Below are 17,394 nucleotides of genomic sequence, written 5' to 3'. Positions count from 1 at the left end.
TGCTTTCTGTTTTTTGATTCTGCACTTTGTTAGATCCATGGCAAGCTGCACTTTGTTTTTTTCTTTGTTTGTATGAATATTTCATTAACCAACAGAGAAAACAAACACCCTGGTGCTAATTCAGCTAGAACTCTAGGAAACCAACAAGTCTCCTAAACACTCCACTGTACAATAAGGACAAAAAATTTAAAAAAAAAAACTTTACAGATCACCAAAGCAGACAGAACCAACAGGCCCTGCACCTACTTACAAACTAAACAAGAGTACTTTCTATTGTGCAGTACACAACAGAAAACAGAAAACTAAATGGCTATACACTTTTAAAACTCAACTAACATGGTTTGTAGTGACAGAGCACACTGGCAATCTGCAATACTGCCAGTGCCAGCAACTGCAACCTGAAGCACAACAAAGAAACTGAATCCCACCCGGTTTGCATTTGATCTGGTCCGACGTTGAAAGATTAGTCCACGGCCCAAGCCGAAAAGTTTTTTTGGCCCGTTTTAGTGTTTTGATTCAGTTGGAGGTCATATTTATGGTTGTATTTTACAAAGGTTTTGTATGGATGTATTATTGACGCTCATGTATTGTTTCTCTCGAAAATAGTAAAATCTCATTAAAACTTTGTAGACGTAGCCCTCAGTGGTGATAGTGTAGACAGTTATACGCCGCGAATTGAGAAAGTAACGAAAGAAATGAATAACAAAAGTTGTAAGTAAAATTATGAAATATGATTTTTACATAATATGATATATTGCATAATTTACTCGTGATTACGAGGCTTGCATATTTAAAGTATGTTAATATGAAATATCGCATGTGTTCACTGTATCTTTACATGCATGTTCACAAGACAATAATTTGAAAGAAATTAATAGGCTTTGGAAATGGAAAGACCAGCGTTAAAGAATAATGTTTTCTGAGAAAAGAAACGTAAAGATAAGCTTTACAAAGAACACAATTTTTTGTGAAATCTATTATGTCGCAACTTAGTGTTGAGTGGGGTGAAACGCTCAATGACCCTAGGGCTAGAAGGGGCGAGGGAGTATGCTCAACAACATAGTGCTAGGAGGGGAGTACGATTAGTAACCCAACTTTAAGCGGGGGAGTATGCTTAACAAATCTAGTGCTAAAAGGAGGATAATGACTAGAAACTCATAGTTAAGCGGGGGAGTATGCATAACAAACCTAGTGTTAAGTGTGAGTTAAATACTTAACGAACCCGGTGTTTGAAGGCAGGGATGGAACTGGGGTGGCCGGTGTAGGCCATGTCCCCCTCCCCCCCCCCCCACACAAGGAAAAAAAAAAAATTGGATTTTTTTTTTTTTTTTTTTTGTGGCCTATTGGCCACTACCCGCTAAAATTTTTTGCCCTTGGCCTCTGGCCATACCAAAGTCCAACTCCGTCCCTATTTGAAGGGGAGTAAGATCAACGAATAATAAAATGAATTTTGATTATGTGTGTACTATGTGACTATAAATGGGGAGGCCAAAGAACCAAGGATGCATGGATTTTCGGGACCTTACCTATTTCAATAAAGCGTTGTTGGCAAAGCAATGTTGGAGAATTATCCAAAACCCTGAAAGTTTGGTGTCACAAATTTTGAAGGCTAAATATTTTAAGCGGGGGTCTTTTCAACATGCAAAAGTTGGAAGCAGGCCTTCATTGGCTTGGCACAACCTCTGCTCGGCCAATGAGCTGTTATATGAGGGTTTGATATGGAGAACTGGCGATGGAAAATCAGTGAACATATGGGGGCCGATGGCTGCCAAGACCATCAACTTGCTCCATCCATCCCCTTGTAGGATCCTGGATAAGACTGCAAAGGTAAGCTCCTTAATCAACCCGAATACTCAAGGATGGAACGCTAACCTTCTACGAAGCATCTTCTAGGAAGAAGAGGTGAATATTATTTCAAGCCTACCTTTGAGTAGATATAATCAAGAGGATGAGTTGATTTGGCAGGCGACAAAAACAGGGGACTTCACAGTGAGGAGTGCCTATTACATGGAAAATGAGAGGCTGGACAGATAGAAAGGGGAGGCTTCGCAGCAAGGGGAGTACAAATGTACAATGCTATATGGAAAATTATTGGACATAAATTTCCTACAAACCAGTTTGGATGAAATATCTTACAACCCATTTAAAATAGTGTCAAGTGTCTATAAACAATTAAGATGCACATTAAATTCTTAATGTCATTTATAACAGTTTACTAACTTAGACTAACATTTTAAATATTTATAAATACTTAGCACTATTTTAAATGGGTTTGAGGATACTTCCTCCAAACCAATTTGGAAAAAATTTCTGTCCAAAATTATTTGGTCTCTTCTGATCCCTAATCACACTAGAGTTTTCCTTTGGAGGGCATGTAATAACATACTACCCACCAAAAGAAATCCGCTCAAAAAAGGAGTTGTGGAGGAGGATAAGTGTATCGTTTGTGGTCAATGAAAAGATGTTATTCCAAAAAAAAAAATGACTATAAATGGTGCATGCCTTGATTTAAATATCGTTTTCCATTATTATCTAATAGCAATTGTGTTAATTAAAAACATGTATATGATTATGCTAATATAATTTCGGAATAGAAAATGTCAAGAGCATTGATAGTTTCAAATCTATTGTGAAATAAATTATCAACTTTTTGTAAGAGAATTGATAATTTGAGTTATATATTATGCTATTATTTACTTTCCTTTAAATATTCTTTTCCATTATTATATATACATTGTATGACATGGATGAATTATGGCAATAATTTTTTTGAATTAGACATGATTGTGAACCACATGGCATTAGATCATTCTTTCTTTATAATCTATTCTCTTCCCTACATAAAAATAAATAAAAAAATCACAAAAAACCACATAAAGTAGATACCCTATCAATTTCCTAAGTATTGGGAATGCAATAGTTCTACCAAATGTGTAGGGAACCAAAAAAGTTTTCCTTTTTGACCAAAAAAAAGTCTTATTATTTCATTTCGAAGAATCGTAATAAGAAAACTAGAGTAAGGGCCCGTTTGGGAGTGCGATTTCAATAAGTGCGATTTAAAAAATTGCGTTTTTAAAAATTGCGTTTTTAAAATCGCTACTTTTTAAAATCGCACAGGCGTTTGGTAAAACAAACTTAAAAGTACTTTTTTTATCAATTGAGTGTTTTGATAACATTAGCATATAATTGCGGTTTCATAACCAAATTACCAATAAGGATGAACAAGACAGAGAGGATGAAGAAAAAAAAAAAAAAAAAAAGAGAAAAAAAGGGTTTTAATATATTTTAGGTGAATATTCTTGGTATTTTTTTCATTCCCGTTCTAAAAAAGGTAACTATTGCGCCAAATATCTTTTTAATAAAAATCATGATTTTGTTTTAAATTCGCACTTTTTCAAATAAGCACCCTCTAATCAACTTATGAAAATCGCAGATTTTTTTGCGATTTTAAAATTTACGTTTTTAAAATCGCAATCCCAAACACCCTAAAGTTGCGATTTGGTTTAAAATCGCAAATTATTTTTTAAAAAACGCACTCCCAAACGCACCCTAAGACAATGCTCTAAACAGGAAGAGCCAACCGCTCTAAAGTTACAATATCATAAATACTTCCTGGGGTCTCCTTCATCCGTATAGTGTCCAGGGCTTCCTTTGATGCTAACTTAGCTAAACCATGAGTAGCATTATCGGCTTCCCTTTTCACATGTTCAATATCCCATCTCCGAAACCCCTTCAGGAGTCCTTGTACGTCATCCACTATTTGTCCATATCGGCTCCAAACCGATCTATGGCCCTTAATGGCTCGTACAACATTCGTCGAATCGCCTTTGAAGATGACATCTTGCACTCCTATATCCCTGCAGAATTCTCTACCATCTCTCCTCTCATCTCTCATCTCTTTGTCTTTAATTGGGGATTGTACTGTAATTTTGTAAAAAAATTGAGGGTAAATAAAAACTTATATTTTGTAAAAAAAAAATATTAATTAACAAGGGAAATGTAATAAAAGTTATTGTTGAGTGTATTTGGATAAAAAAACAAAATTGTTCCTTAAACTTATGAAAAATCAAAAGAAAATTGCAGGGAATGCTCTTACGACATTAACCTTGGTCTTCACTATAAATGGTCATGTTGAATGAAGTTGCAAATGTTGTAGTATATGGTGCCTAAACTTTAGTCTTAAATCTATTAAATTAAAAACAAAAATCTTAAAGTCAAAATGATAAAAAACCAAATGGGATTGATGATCCTATTTCCCAAAAAAAATGTACAACACCTATAATTATCTCATTTTGGAATGTATCTCGTCCAATGAAAATCAGCTCATCATTTAGCTACTTGGTATTCTCTGTCCGATACTTGACTTTTGTTTGATGGACCTTTCAATTTTAAATCCATACACCATAACATAAAATTACATATATCATTAAATACACAAACTTTAAATCCTAACAATAAAATGGACCGACCTCTCAATTTCAAATAGAAATCCGTGTACATGGTTAGCATCGTATTGTAGAAGGAAGAATACCACTTTTATGTCTTAAGACTTAACTTGTAGAGTAATGCTATTTGAAATATTATGAAAATTTTGAATTATACGGACAATTACTAGAAATATGTGATAATAGAGCTACCTCAATGCCAATATGCCTGGAAAATTTGGCAAAATGGACACAACTTTTACTTTAATCGTCAAAAGGATATCTTCTACGCATAATCATAAATTAGAAACCTTTACTCCTTTTTGAAAGCAACCAAATAAAAAGTGTCTACTAAGCTCTCAACAAACAGGGGCAGTTGTTTGGCTTTTAGCAACTATATATTTGAACTTGGACATCAAAATTATCATAATTGTGAAAATTCTTGGAATAAAGATCAATACCGTATATTACACCTCCATCTCACAAGGTTAACGTACAACGCTTGTTTACAAAAAAGCAAAACAAAATAAAAAATAAAAAATAAAAAACAAAAAATCAGTAACAGAGGAACACAGTCACATTAACCAAATAAATAAAGAGCAATGCTACAAACTCGATCAACTTGAACAAGCCTTGAAATTGGGTTGGAAGAAGTTTTTCCAACATAGCTTATAAAAATGATATGTGAAGCACATACATTTTAAATAGCACGTGAGAAGCACATGCTGTTTGAATAAAGTTTCTTATAACTTTGTCTTTGCAAAAGCATGTACTTCTCATATACAGATGACATATGTCATTTTTATAGGCTATGTTAAAACTTGAAAGAACTTCTGCTAATCTAGTTTTGAGGAAAAATATGTCCAACTTAACGTTTTACAATTCTTCTACAACTGGGTTGATGTGGAATGCTCATAAACAATAAGATTAACTTTAATTAAAAAAAAGCTTATAAATTCAATAATTTATAGACACTCTACGTTAGCTCAATTGTATAAAATTTGAATTTTTAAATTTATTTATAAATTATAACTTAAAAGTGGGAGAGAATTTCTCATAATTGTTTATTAGGGAGTTTGTGCATCTCTACAGTAAGATTCCTTGTCAAAGTGCTTCAAAAAGTTCAAAAGAGAGGTCATGATCACCAACAACCATTGAATTCTCAAGCATTTGTTGGGTAATTGCTGAAAGACCAAGAAAGGGCTCATGTCAAACTCAAACACAAGCCAACTCGATTTGGTCCAAGCAACCCAAAGAATATTACAATCAATAATTGTCCTTCATTTTTTTTTTTTTGCATTTCTTGTGTGGTGGTGGAGCTGAAAGGTTTGCACTTTTGCATTAATCACCCAATTCCCCCCATTTAACAGAAAATATACAAATTGAGTAATTTGATCTTCTCTAGCTCCGTGCTCATTGTTGTGTTATTTAGTATTATTTCAACATTTTCAAATAAAGTGACATGCTCAATCCACATTTGACATATGATTACAAGGTTTGAATTTGAATGTACATCAATCTAGATATAAGTTCAATCTTGAATTTGAATTTATCATTATTTCTCTCTTGATATTCACATTTGAATTTGCTGGTGTATTATGTTTTTTTTGTTGGAGTAATGCTATATATTGTTTTTCAAGAAATGCTACATATCACAAATTTTTTTCTCAAAAGTTGATTCCCAAATAATGTGTCACCATCCAATGAATTTGTAACACATTTTCTAGAATAATAAATTTCATGAGATGGTGACACATCATTTTGAAACTAACTTTTAGGTGAAAAATTTGGGATGTGTAGCATTTCTCTCGTTTTTTATCTCACAATTATTCTATAATGTCCAACTAATTTGTCCTTTTTTTTTTTTTTTTAACAATGACTTATTCAAAAATTGGTTGGACTATTACGTCAACATTGTAGAATACAAATGTAGTTTATAACATTAATCTATGGGAAAAGTCCACATAACCCCCTCAAATTACCACTCAATTGATAATGTCCCCCTCAAACTTTCAATTGTGACAATGTCCCTCCCAAACTACCAAAAATTGTCAATGTTCCCCCCAATAACGAAATTACCCTTAGTAAATTTTTTTTTTTTAAAAAAAAAAAACCTAAAACTAACCAAAAAAAAAAAAAAAAAAATCTCCAAACGATGGACAATTTTTTTTAAAAAAAATCAATTTTATAAGAAAAAAATTAAAAAAATTCGATTTTTTTTTTAATATAAAAATTGAAAATTTTCGTTTTTTTTTTTTTTAAAAAAAAAATTTTGTTTTATAATTTTATTTAAATAAAAATTTACGTTTAAAAAAATAAAATTTTCGTTTAATAAAATGATTTTTTTTAAAAAAAAAAACTAAATAAAAAATAGTTTTTTTAAAAAAAATAAAAATTTTCGTTTTAAAAAAAAAAATTAAAAATTTTTGTTTAAAAAAAATTGTTTTTTTTTTAAATATTATCTTTAAATTAAAATTTTTCGTTTTTGAAAAAAATCAATTTTTTTTTTGAATTTATAGGGGTATTTTTGTCTTATTGAGAAATCTATAGGGGCATTTTTGTCTTATTGCTAGTCTTGGGGGGGGACATTGACAATATTTTGGTAGTTTGGAGGGGACATTGTCACAATTGAAAGTTTGAGGGGGACATTGTCAATTGGATGATAGTTTGAGGGAGGTATGTGGACTTTACCCTTAATCTATCTATTGTATTTAAATTTTAAGTTTTATCTTTTAGAGTAATGGTAAAAGTAACTTTTTTATTCTAATCTCAACCAATTCTTAATTTTTTTTTTTTTTTGTTGTTGACATATTCACACAAGGGAAGGGAGATGTGGATTCGAATTAGTAACCTTTACTTCATGAGGCGTGGTCTATAGCCGATTGAGCTACCCTTTGTGGTCGATTTATTATTTTTTTTAATAAGTGCTAATTTACAAATGAGTAGTGATATATATCACATGGGCGTGCATGAACAATCATGCACGCCCGTGTTTAATATATATATATATATATATATATATATATATATATAGTTAAAATATTAATTAAAATATAATATTTTAATTATATTTTATAATTAAATCACGCGGGCGTGCATGAATGTTTATGCACGCATGTGTGATGTACATCACTGATCTTTACAAATTATTTGAAAGTGTCAATTTAATATTGTAAAATATTTATATGGTAAGAATATCATTTCTTTTTTTTTTTCTTGTTTTATTTTAAGAATATCATTTCTAAACATAGATTGAGTGAAAATTGTAAGCAAAAATAGTCAAACACAAAATTAGGGAGTAGTTGAGTAGAATGGTACCCCAATTAAAATTTTCCATAACCACTGTCGTTTCTCAATCAAGGAAAATATTATATGCAAGTCACAGGCTTAAAGTCAAAAAGTAAACCATCTCTACCATTATTTTTTCCCACATTATTCAGCAAACAAATATTTTAATCACCATTCAAAGCTCCCTGGGAAGGGGCTGTGGAGAAAGCTGTAGAGGGCGGCAACCTGGGAGCCTTATCTCAAAGATGTTATTATAATCCAAGCCTCTCTTCGCCCCTCCAAAGAGACCAACAACAATTTTCCTCCACTCATACACCACCCCTATCTACTCAGGAAAAGCCAACAAAAGGTTTACATATCGACCACTATTTTAAGGATCCCCACCCAAACACCCACTTGTCTCCTCTCTCTCTCTCTCTCTCTCTCCCTTTTTCTCTTAAAGGAAAATCCAGCAAGACCCATCAGCAATCCGGCATTCCTGAGGTATGTTCTTTGTCTAGCTTTGCTTTTTACATGTGAAAATTCAAGATTTTGTGAAGTAATGGGCTGATGGGTTTGTCAGACAGACACTAAGGTGGCAATGTGTTTGGCACATTTGGTCATATAGCAGCCTGAATCTGGCAAACTGGTCACCAAAATTTGACACATGCCCCATTTATTGCAAGTATACATTTTTTTTCTTTCTTTCTTTTGCTTTTGTCTATACATTACCCCAATAATCTTAAATCATTTGTTCAAGAGTGATTTTTAGTCAAGTGCCTGCTGGTGGGACTATAATCACCATTGGTTTAACTCTTTCTGAAGTTTTTGAGCATTGTCTTCATCTTTTTATTATTATTATTATTATTTATTCAATTTAGAGGTGGCTTACTTAGCAAAAAAGTAGAGTTTCCCTTTTTTTGAAATGATTCCTACGCATATATGGTCCACTTGAGGCATGGTTGGTATATGGCAATAAACAAATAGTTTATGACCTCAGAAAAAATAATAATAATAAAGAAGAATAAATAATGTATGCATCTACAAAGTCAACAATGTTGAACTTCATATTTGCTCATTAATATATTTTTCCTTCAACTTATCATTGACAAACGTCACGTTTGACTTCTTTTAATTTTTAGTGCTTGATTTCTTATTTAGTGTTGAAATAATTATGATGCGGAAATAAGAGTGGAAGCAATATAGAAAATAAACACAAAGAATTTTTATGGGTGATTCGGTGTTAGACATCTACGTCCACCACTCGGAATACCCTTAAGGTAGTGTCTAAATACAAGTATAGTAATCAAATCAAGGGGATTTGATTACAATCCCAATATTTGATTACAATCATGCCATAAATAGAGAACATTTGATATCAACATAATTATATAATATAAGGAAAATATAATATATTTTCCATATATTCTAACATTTAGCTTAAGTGAATTTGATTTCACGATCTAAGTTTTTTTGTTTCTTTCTGAAGGTAATTTAAGTTGATAATGGCTATCCATGGCTCTGCAATGATTATAAATGATGATACCAAAATAGATGATGAGAAACAGAGCAGAATTTTTTTTGTTGCTTATTCATTTACATGACATTTCAGCATATCACTGTGCTATGACGAAAAATACACATAATTGTCCATACAATAATACATAATCTAGTCCAGTGGGCTGCTACCTGAAATGTAATGAGTTCCACACCCACATCTCACTTTATCGGCTCTATTGGTCTGATAGATAGTGGAATGATCCACTCATCCACACCCCATTACACACACCCCATGATATACTTATCTTTGCTCAGAAAAAAGAAAAAAGAAGAAAAAAAGTGAAACGTGATAAGAACCATTTTACATGATATTTCATTGTTCAATAATGGTTTCCATAGGAATAGTACGTGTTCTGTTGTTGGATTTGTGCATGTACTAAACTTTTCAGTCTAAATCCAAAGCTGTTAATTTTCAGTGGGAAGCAGGTGAAAATGGCGCAGATTTTGGCACCCTCTACCCAATGGCAGATGAGAATTACCAAGAACCCCGCAAATGCAAGTCCCATGACAGCAAAGATGTGGAGTTCTCTGTTATTGAAACAGAACAAGAAAGGGTCATGTAAAAGCTCAGCTAAGTTTCGGGTTTTTGCTGTGAAGTCTGATAACAGCACTGTCAACAGGCTAGAAAATCTACTAAGTTTGGACATCACTCCGTATACTGACAAAATCATTGCTGAGTACATTTGGTACACGTTTTTTGCTTACATATGTTTGAGGCAATTTATGGTTCAGCTAGATCTATATGAGCACTCCTTAAATTTTAAGATAATGTCATAATCATTTTGAAACAGGATTGGAGGATCTGGGATTGATCTGCGTAGCAAGTCAAGGGTATAATAATGCTAATGACATGATAGAGTAGAATGCAAGCGTCCATTATTTCTCAATGTTTGATTTTTATTGTTATTTTTGTAGTTCCACATGTTAAACATTGATATTGTTGTTACTTCCTTTCTAAATTTTTTAGACAATACCCAAGCCTGTTGAACATCCATCTGAGCTCCCCAAGTGGAATTATGATGGATCAAGTACTGGTCAAGCACCGGGTGAAGATAGTGAAGTAATTCTATAGTAAGATCTTAAGAACAAAATGACATTTTTCAATTTTAGTGTTGGTTGCACCATAAGATTGACCTAGTATTTTTCTCCAGCCCTCAAGCAATTTTTAAGGACCCTTTTCGCGGTGGTAACAATATCTTGGTAAGTGACTAGTTAGTTCTGAAGATAATGTAATATAATCATGGAAAAACTACAGCTTTGAAATTGTTTGCTTTCTGATGATATTATGCCTTCGCTTTAAACAGGTAATTTGTGATACATACACGCCAGCAGGCGAGCCTATCCCAACAAACAAACGCCACAGGGCTGCTGAGATCTTCAGTAACAAGAAGGTTGCAGACGAAGTACCATGGCGAGTTTCCTCTGATTATTTTTAGCTTAAATTTAGCATCCCATGCTTTACAATCAGACTGTTAGCGTGTGAGAGACAGGCAGATTGCATCCACACTACTATGTTTGAAAGGTCTAATGTACAATTAAACGTATATAGTTTAGTGTTAACATCCATGATTATGAAATGCAGCTGTGGTTATCAGCACATTACTCGTATTTTTAACTAAATAATGATCATTACGTTTCCTGAATTGGACAGTATTTATATTAATACATAGTGAAGAAGTACCATCCTCGTAAAATATATTTTACGAATGAAAATTGTGCTTATGGTTTCTGAATAATAACTCAGGTATGGGATTGAGCAAGAGTACACCTTACTTCAAACAGACGTGAAATGGCCATTAGGTTGGCCTGTTGGAGGCTATCCTGGTCCTCAGGTGCTATGAATTTATATTAGATAACTATGATTATAGGATTGTGTAAATTTGATTGTGTTTTTTATTATGCGACATGAATGTATGTGATACTTTTTTGCTTGTTTCAGGGTCCATACTACTGTGCTGCAGGGGCAGACAAGTCATTTGGCCGTGACATATCAGATGCTCATTACAAAGCTTGCTTATATGCCGGAATTAACGTCAGTGGCACCAATGGAGAGGTTATGCCTGGCCAGGTTCTCATCTCACTCCTGTTTCTTATCTTGTTTTTGAAATCATGTTATGTTTATCACCATTGATTCTTGTGATTGCCTTGTAGTGGGAGTATCAAGTAGGACCTAGCGTCGGAATTGATGCTGGTGATCATATTTGGTGTTCAAGATACATTCTTGAGGTAATCAACTCCTATTTATTTTTGGGGCACATATACTATAGAGGCCAGCTTAATGAAAAAAAACCTTCATATCAACAATAGAGAAAGACGAACCATGGGCTTGCTGGTGGAGCTACGCAGGTTCTGCCGTAGTCTTCAACTGTGATTATTATTCTTAAACTCCATGATATACTCTAACAATGGTCACAAGAGATCTATTAGAAACATCTGCTATGTGTAATGCATGTCACTTACTAAACCTCAAGAAGTTCCATTTTGCTTATGCTCAAACTTGACGAATTTGCAACTGCTATGCTAAAGAATGTTCAGAAGTCAAAATTATAGCCAGGTTTTTGTCCAAACATCATCTTATTGTTCTTAGCCAGTGGGTGTTCTATGTGATATCATATTATAGGAAATATTCAATCGGGATATCAATAAAGAAACTTTTCTATTGAAAGCACCATGCAGAAAAAAAATGTCTTGGTTTTTTTTGGTAGTATGTTTTATTTTTGTGCTTTTTTTTAGAACCTACAAGATTGTTATTATCACAAACAAATGATGACCAACATAAGTTACACATGCTGAATTTGTGGATCAGATATCAAGCATGTAGCTAACAAGTTGGGGGACCAGTAGTTTAGGATTTTCCCTTTGTTGACATTTGTTCATGATCATGTGCTAGAGGACATGTCCTTGTGTGTGTCTAGGTTGGTGGGTCTTTTCTACCATTTACTCATATCTCGCTTCTCCTCTGTCCAACAGAGAATCACTGAACAAGCTGGTGTTGTTCTCTCACTCGATCCAAAACCAATAGAGGTAATAAACGCATATTGTATAGTATTCCATACTTTTCATGATAGATAAAGCTCTCATTACTTATTTGCATTCACAGGGCGATTGGAATGGTGCAGGATGCCACACCAATTACAGGTGTTTGACTCTGCTAGCTTTGTTTTTCTTCTGATTTTGGTTTGGCCTCTTTCTTTATTTGCTTCATTTTGTATCTCCTCTCTTCAGGCCCAAAAAGGGGAAAAAGAGAGGGACAGGATTCTATCAATTAAATCAATAATATGCATACATGGAGAGCATGCTAATTCTATGAAATATTCACTTATTGTTGGTTCACAGTACAAAGAGCATGAGAGAGGATGGAGGCTTTGAAGTTATAAAGAAGGCAATTTTGAATCTGTCACTTCGCCACAAAGAGCATATTAGTGCCTACGGAGAAGGAAATGAGAGAAGGTTAACGGGAAAGCATGAAACAGCCAGCATTAACACATTTTCTTGGGTACGCTCTTCTCCAAACCTATTTATGAACTTAAAACAATCAGAGAATTAAAAATATCTTCATAATTATATTTATAAAATCTCTTATGACTTCAATCTGCAGGGAGTGGCTAATCGTGGTTGCTCGATCCGTGTTGGACGTGAAACTGAGCAGAAAGGCAAAGGTACCAATTCAGCAGTACTGCAACAATTCTCTTGAAGGCTCTAATTAAATGATAGGGAAGAAAGCAGAAGATCAATTCAAAATTCTACTTTTATCATATTCTAAATCCAAATAAGACCAGTGGTTCTTTGACATCTAACTTTAATAATTCTCCAAAGAGTAGGAAAGTGTTGCAATTCTTTAAGTGATGCCACAACTATGATGACAAATCTCCTATTCAACTTCAGTGATAGACTGAGATTGAAACAGACACATTAAAAGCATACATGACTTAGCAAAGTAATTCTTTTTGAAACTGAAATAAAGATGTTACCAATGAATACTGTAAATCCTGCGCGTCACTACTGATCTTTTGATCCTGGAAAGGTATTATAATTTTACTTGGTCAAATTGTTTCAAAATGCTAGTACTCTTCCCCTATTTTGTTTTCACCATTTGCTTTCTGACTTTTCCATTGTTTTCTTTCCCCACCTTTTAACTATGAATTCTGAAATTGTTTCTATCTTGATTGCTAAATCTTTTGATGTTGTCTGCTACTGTTTTAGGGTACTTGGAAGATCGGCGTCCAGCTTCAAACATGGACCCTTACATTGTGACCGCACTGCTGGCAGAAACTACACTATTATGGGAGCCAACATTGGAGGCTGAAGCTCTAGCTGCTCAGAAGCTGGCATTGAATGTTTAAAGTGGATTGGTTCAACATTACCTGAAGGCATTCAGAAGGAAATCACTGGGAATTAGCTAGCAGACATTTAGGGAAGCTTTTTGCCTTCTACACTTGTTAGAGCAGATCTGTTGTAAATAAGGGTTCTCCAAGTGAGTAATCGTTCATGCCCAAGCTTGTTTCTTGTTTCTCAGATGGAAGATGTCCTCCCCACCAGATTTTCATCATGAACACATTTGACAGCTTATGTGCATTTTACTTGAGTTGTGTGCACCTTAAATGTTCTTCAATAATGACATTTTATGGCCATTCTACTCTAATTTTCATGAATCAAGATCTTCTCTAGTTCATTTAAACTGGGTAATATCTAGTTCAAATGAAATAGAGATGATCCTATTTCAATTTTTATACCACGAGAAATCTATAGTCATTTCAGCTATTTTTATATTACTAAATGACGCATTTCAGTACAAGTGGCACTCATCTATTTGGGTGCAAAGACATCGAGCTGGCCATATCAGAATGTTGACAATGATGATATATAGCAATATGAATTGTTGAGTCATAACTGTCAAAGAAATGTACAAAATAAATTATTGGGCATCATTTGTCATAGCCATCACCGATGGTTCTGGAGTGAGCCCTCATAAAAGGCTCAATTTGAATACAGGAACACTTCAAACAAGAAAGGAACAGAAAAAAATCTCAATTCTTTTCTTTTGTTTGTTTAGGCAGGGAAAGATATTCCAGCTTGATCATGTCCTGCAGATTTTACTACCAGGAAATTGCGAGAGATTCTTTTCCCTTCCATGAGGCAAGCCACGCAATGGAAAGGAATTTAAGCCGTGTCTTTGAGTCAAATACACTCCATTTTAATAATGAAAAGCAAGGAACATAGGGAAAGAAAAAAAAACATTATGGCTGGGTCTGGCAAGAAAAGAACAACTCCTTGCTTATATCTATATATTTCTCTCCTCAGCTCAATAAGGGAGACCCAGTTGAGGTTTTTCAGTTGTAGATTGAAACAAATATCAAAAAAGGGCCATGGCTTCTGGAGGATCAAAATCAGCGGCCTTCATCCTCCTAATCATCAATCTTGGTTTATATTTCATTGTAACTGTGGTTGCTGCATGGGCTGTAAATCATGGGATTCTAAGGTCTCGCGAGACAGGTAGTTTTTAGATTGTTTTTGACATCATAAAACTTAGTAAATCATGTCGTGGTTATAACTAATGGTAGCATATGTGCATTTGCAGCATCTGTTTTAGAAATTCCTGCTCGCATATTTCCAATATACTTCCCAGTAGGAAACATGGCGACCGGTTTCTTTGTCATTTTCTCGCTCATTGCTGGCCTTGTGGGCATGGGCACCTCCCTTATTGGACTCAATAATGTTACTTATTGGGATGCACCCAACTTACACGCAGCCGCCACCGCTTCTCTCGCAACTTTGGCACTGACTCTACTAACCATGGGGTATATATATATTATTATGCTCTTTTCTAGGTCTCTCTCTCTCTTTTCTTTTTTTTTAAATAATAATAATAACCAGGGTGTCCGGGTCATCTGAGGCTTTGCCCTAACTATCCCTAGAGCACCATATAAAGCGCCCCCTCCATATGGGTATGATAAAGTTCTGATGCGTGACTCTAAGAAATTGTTTGCACTCAATAGGGTCGAACCTTAGACCTGATGCTCAATGAGATACTATTAGGCTATGTGGACCCTGGTTTTGTATTCGAAATAGTTCGGACAAACCCGGTTCAATGTTAAAAGCCCTATAGTTTAAATGAGATTTTTTTTTTTTTTTCGAGGCTTAATTCATACTGTGGATGCTTGGGCCGATAGACAAACCCAATTGGGGGTCATATTGATGCTGCTTATATTATCTCTCTCGTAAATAGTAAAACTTCGTTGAAACTTTGTGGTCGTAGGTTTTAGTGGTGAATCACGTAAATATCTATTTTTTGTGTTCTTAATTTTTTGTGTCTCACCGGTCCTAAGAAATAGAATAGACTCTCTCATAAATAGTAAAACCTTGTTGAAACTTTGTGGTCGGAGGTTTTAGTGGTGAATCACGTAAATATCTATTTTTTGTGTTCTTAATTTTTCGAGTCTCACCTGTGCTAAGAAATAGAATAGACTTCCTAAGGGTTAAGTGAGATACTGCTGCTTCAGTTTTCTGATACTGAATTGAATGTTGCAGGTTTGCATGTAAAGAGATTGAACTTGGCTGGACAGATTCAAACTTGGTAAGACATTTTTTTTTTTTTCAATAAGCTTCAAAATAAAAGAGAAAATTGTAATTAAAGGACATTTGTAACATTGCTGTATTAATTTACAGAGGACTCTGGAAATCATCACCATTGTGGTGAGTGCAACTCAACTGTTTTGCACAGGTGCTATCCAAGCTGGGGTTGAAGATGTCGTTGCACGACAAAGAAGACAGCTTGGGGGATTTTGAGCTCCACTGCTGCTCTGCTTATGTGTTGATTGCCTTTCAGAGAAGTACATATCCATGACTGAGGATTATTATTGTATTGCGAGTGACTTCGCTTTTATGGTTTTTTTTTTTTTTTTTTAATTGTTTTAAGGAGAGAATTTCAAGGGATGGTTGTAAGTCCATTGTGTTTATCTGAATTGGGCAATGTGGGGTGTGATGATCCAGTTTCATCTTTACAAATAAATCAATATAATTGAACAAAAAAAAAAAAAACCTTCATCGACCCAATGAATTCACAAAACATGTAAAAGATTCAAAGGGATGAAATCCAAACAAAAAACCCACTTGATCTGCTCGTGAACCGTGGCCACGCACTTCTTGCGAGCGAGAGGTGTGGGTGGGACGGTGGGGATGAGATCGAGCTCCTTCTTGGCCTCCTCGAAGGGCTGGAACACGACGCCGGTGGGCAGAGGTGTGGGTCATTCGGACCCTTCGAAGCCAAGCAGATAAAATTAGAAAGAAAACACCGAAAAGTGAACAATCAAGTAGTTGAGTTCAGTAAAAAAAAAAACCAAAAAAGAAAATCACTCTCATCCAATACCAACTCTCAAATCCTCGGTTTTGGGTAGAAAAAGAAAACAGAGAAAATAATCAACCATTGGAGCAGATATGCGGCTGGTAGAGGTTCAATAATCCTGGCTCCTTCACCAAGATCCTCAGCCCTGGTAGCTACTACAGCCAATGAAGAGCCGGTTCTGGGCATGGTGAGGAAATAGAGAGAGAATACGGTTTGGTCACTAGAGGTTACCACTTTTGATGTATAATTGATGTTGTTAGACTTTTGATTATGGAACACTAGCAGCTGTAAAGGAAGAAGGTGCAATGATGGTTATGAGAGCTCTGGTGTTATTTTGTGATGGTGAATTGGTGATTATGATTTATGAATTTTTGCTGCATGTGTATGCTATTTGTCTTGATTATGTGTTGGGGGATCTATCTTACATCTAGTTTTAAAAATAACTGGACATCTCCTGTTGGTAGTAAAATGGACATAAAAGATTCAATAATGGACAGGGAATTCTGAGAACATTTAGTAATAAAACTCTTATTAAGCTGATTCATGCTGATTTACCAGCTTAATGTTTAAGTCTTATGTTGTGCACTTAAAAAAATGGACATCTAGAGTTCAAATTGTTACTTGCCTGGAATTGTGAAGCAGATAGAAGGCGCATCCAAAAACCCTAACAAAATCTACTGCATTTTTTTCACGATATATTTGTGTTTGAAGCATTCTCACTTAATCACTTACTCTTTGTTAGAATTAGAAGTCGGACTGATTCGAAACCGGATACTTTCTGGTTTAAATGAACTAGAGAGG

At 34.5% G+C, this 17,394-nt stretch overlaps 3 protein-coding genes across 4 annotated transcripts; 2 read left to right on the top strand and 1 right to left on the bottom strand.

Moving 5' to 3' along the window:
• Positions 1-3,562: 3,562 nt before the first annotated feature.
• Positions 3,563-3,895, bottom strand: LOC148587725 (uncharacterized). The gene has a single exon (XM_088512781.1). The coding sequence runs from the start codon at positions 3,893-3,895 to the stop codon at positions 3,563-3,565; it is 333 nt and encodes a 110-aa protein (XP_088368907.1).
• A 3,968-nt stretch (positions 3,896-7,863) lies between these two features.
• GS2 (glutamine synthetase 2) lies at positions 7,864-13,882 on the top strand. Of its 2 annotated transcripts, none has more exons than XM_059578263.2 (14): positions 7,864-8,195; positions 9,668-9,937; positions 10,043-10,082; positions 10,219-10,322; positions 10,403-10,451; positions 10,556-10,662; positions 10,996-11,083; positions 11,191-11,319; positions 11,403-11,477; positions 12,222-12,275; positions 12,352-12,389; positions 12,588-12,747; positions 12,850-12,910; positions 13,455-13,882. In XM_059578263.2, exons 2-14 carry the CDS (start codon positions 9,684-9,686, stop codon positions 13,592-13,594), a joined length of 1,299 nt encoding a protein of 432 aa, XP_059434246.1. In that variant the 5' UTR covers positions 7,864-8,195; positions 9,668-9,683; the 3' UTR covers positions 13,595-13,882. The 2 variants fall into 2 exon arrangements, with proteins under 2 accessions (XP_059434246.1, XP_059434318.1); XM_059578335.2 differs by having other exon boundaries at positions 9,654-9,937.
• A 700-nt stretch (positions 13,883-14,582) lies between these two features.
• On the top strand, positions 14,583-16,095 carry LOC132167522 (AWPM-19-like family protein). The gene is made up of 4 exons (XM_059578559.2): positions 14,583-14,744; positions 14,830-15,049; positions 15,780-15,825; positions 15,918-16,095. The coding sequence occupies exons 1-4, from the start codon at positions 14,618-14,620 to the stop codon at positions 16,035-16,037; spliced, it is 513 nt and encodes a 170-aa protein (XP_059434542.1). The 5' UTR covers positions 14,583-14,617; the 3' UTR covers positions 16,038-16,095.
• The last annotated feature ends 1,299 nt before the right edge of the window (positions 16,096-17,394 follow it).

Source organism: Corylus avellana, chromosome 2 (assembly GCF_965113065.1).
Source record: "Corylus avellana chromosome 2, dhCorAvel1.hap1.2, whole genome shotgun sequence".
NCBI classification, from domain to species: domain Eukaryota; kingdom Viridiplantae; phylum Streptophyta; class Magnoliopsida; order Fagales; family Betulaceae; genus Corylus; species Corylus avellana.
This window is presented reverse-complemented; position numbering and strand designations above follow the sequence as displayed.

Coding starts and splice junctions, on each gene's coding strand:
- LOC148587725 (XM_088512781.1), bottom strand. CDS start 3,895: ATGAGAGATGAGAGGAGAGATGGTAGAGAATTCTGCAGGGATATAGGA.
- LOC132167522 (XM_059578559.2), top strand. CDS start 14,618: ATGGCTTCTGGAGGATCAAAATCAGCGGCCTTCATCCTCCTAATCATC. Junction 14,745..14,829: donor TCTAAGGTCTCGCGAGACAG/GTAGTTTTTAGA, acceptor GTGCATTTGCAG/CATCTGTTTTAGAAATTCCT. Junction 15,826..15,917: donor GCTGGACAGATTCAAACTTG/GTAAGACATTTT, acceptor ATTAATTTACAG/AGGACTCTGGAAATCATCAC.
- GS2 (XM_059578263.2), top strand. CDS start 9,684: ATGGCGCAGATTTTGGCACCCTCTACCCAATGGCAGATGAGAATTACC. Junction 10,323..10,402: donor GATAGTGAAGTAATTCTATA/GTAAGATCTTAA, acceptor ATTTTTCTCCAG/CCCTCAAGCAATTTTTAAGG. Junction 12,390..12,587: donor GGATGCCACACCAATTACAG/GTGTTTGACTCT, acceptor GTTGGTTCACAG/TACAAAGAGCATGAGAGAGG.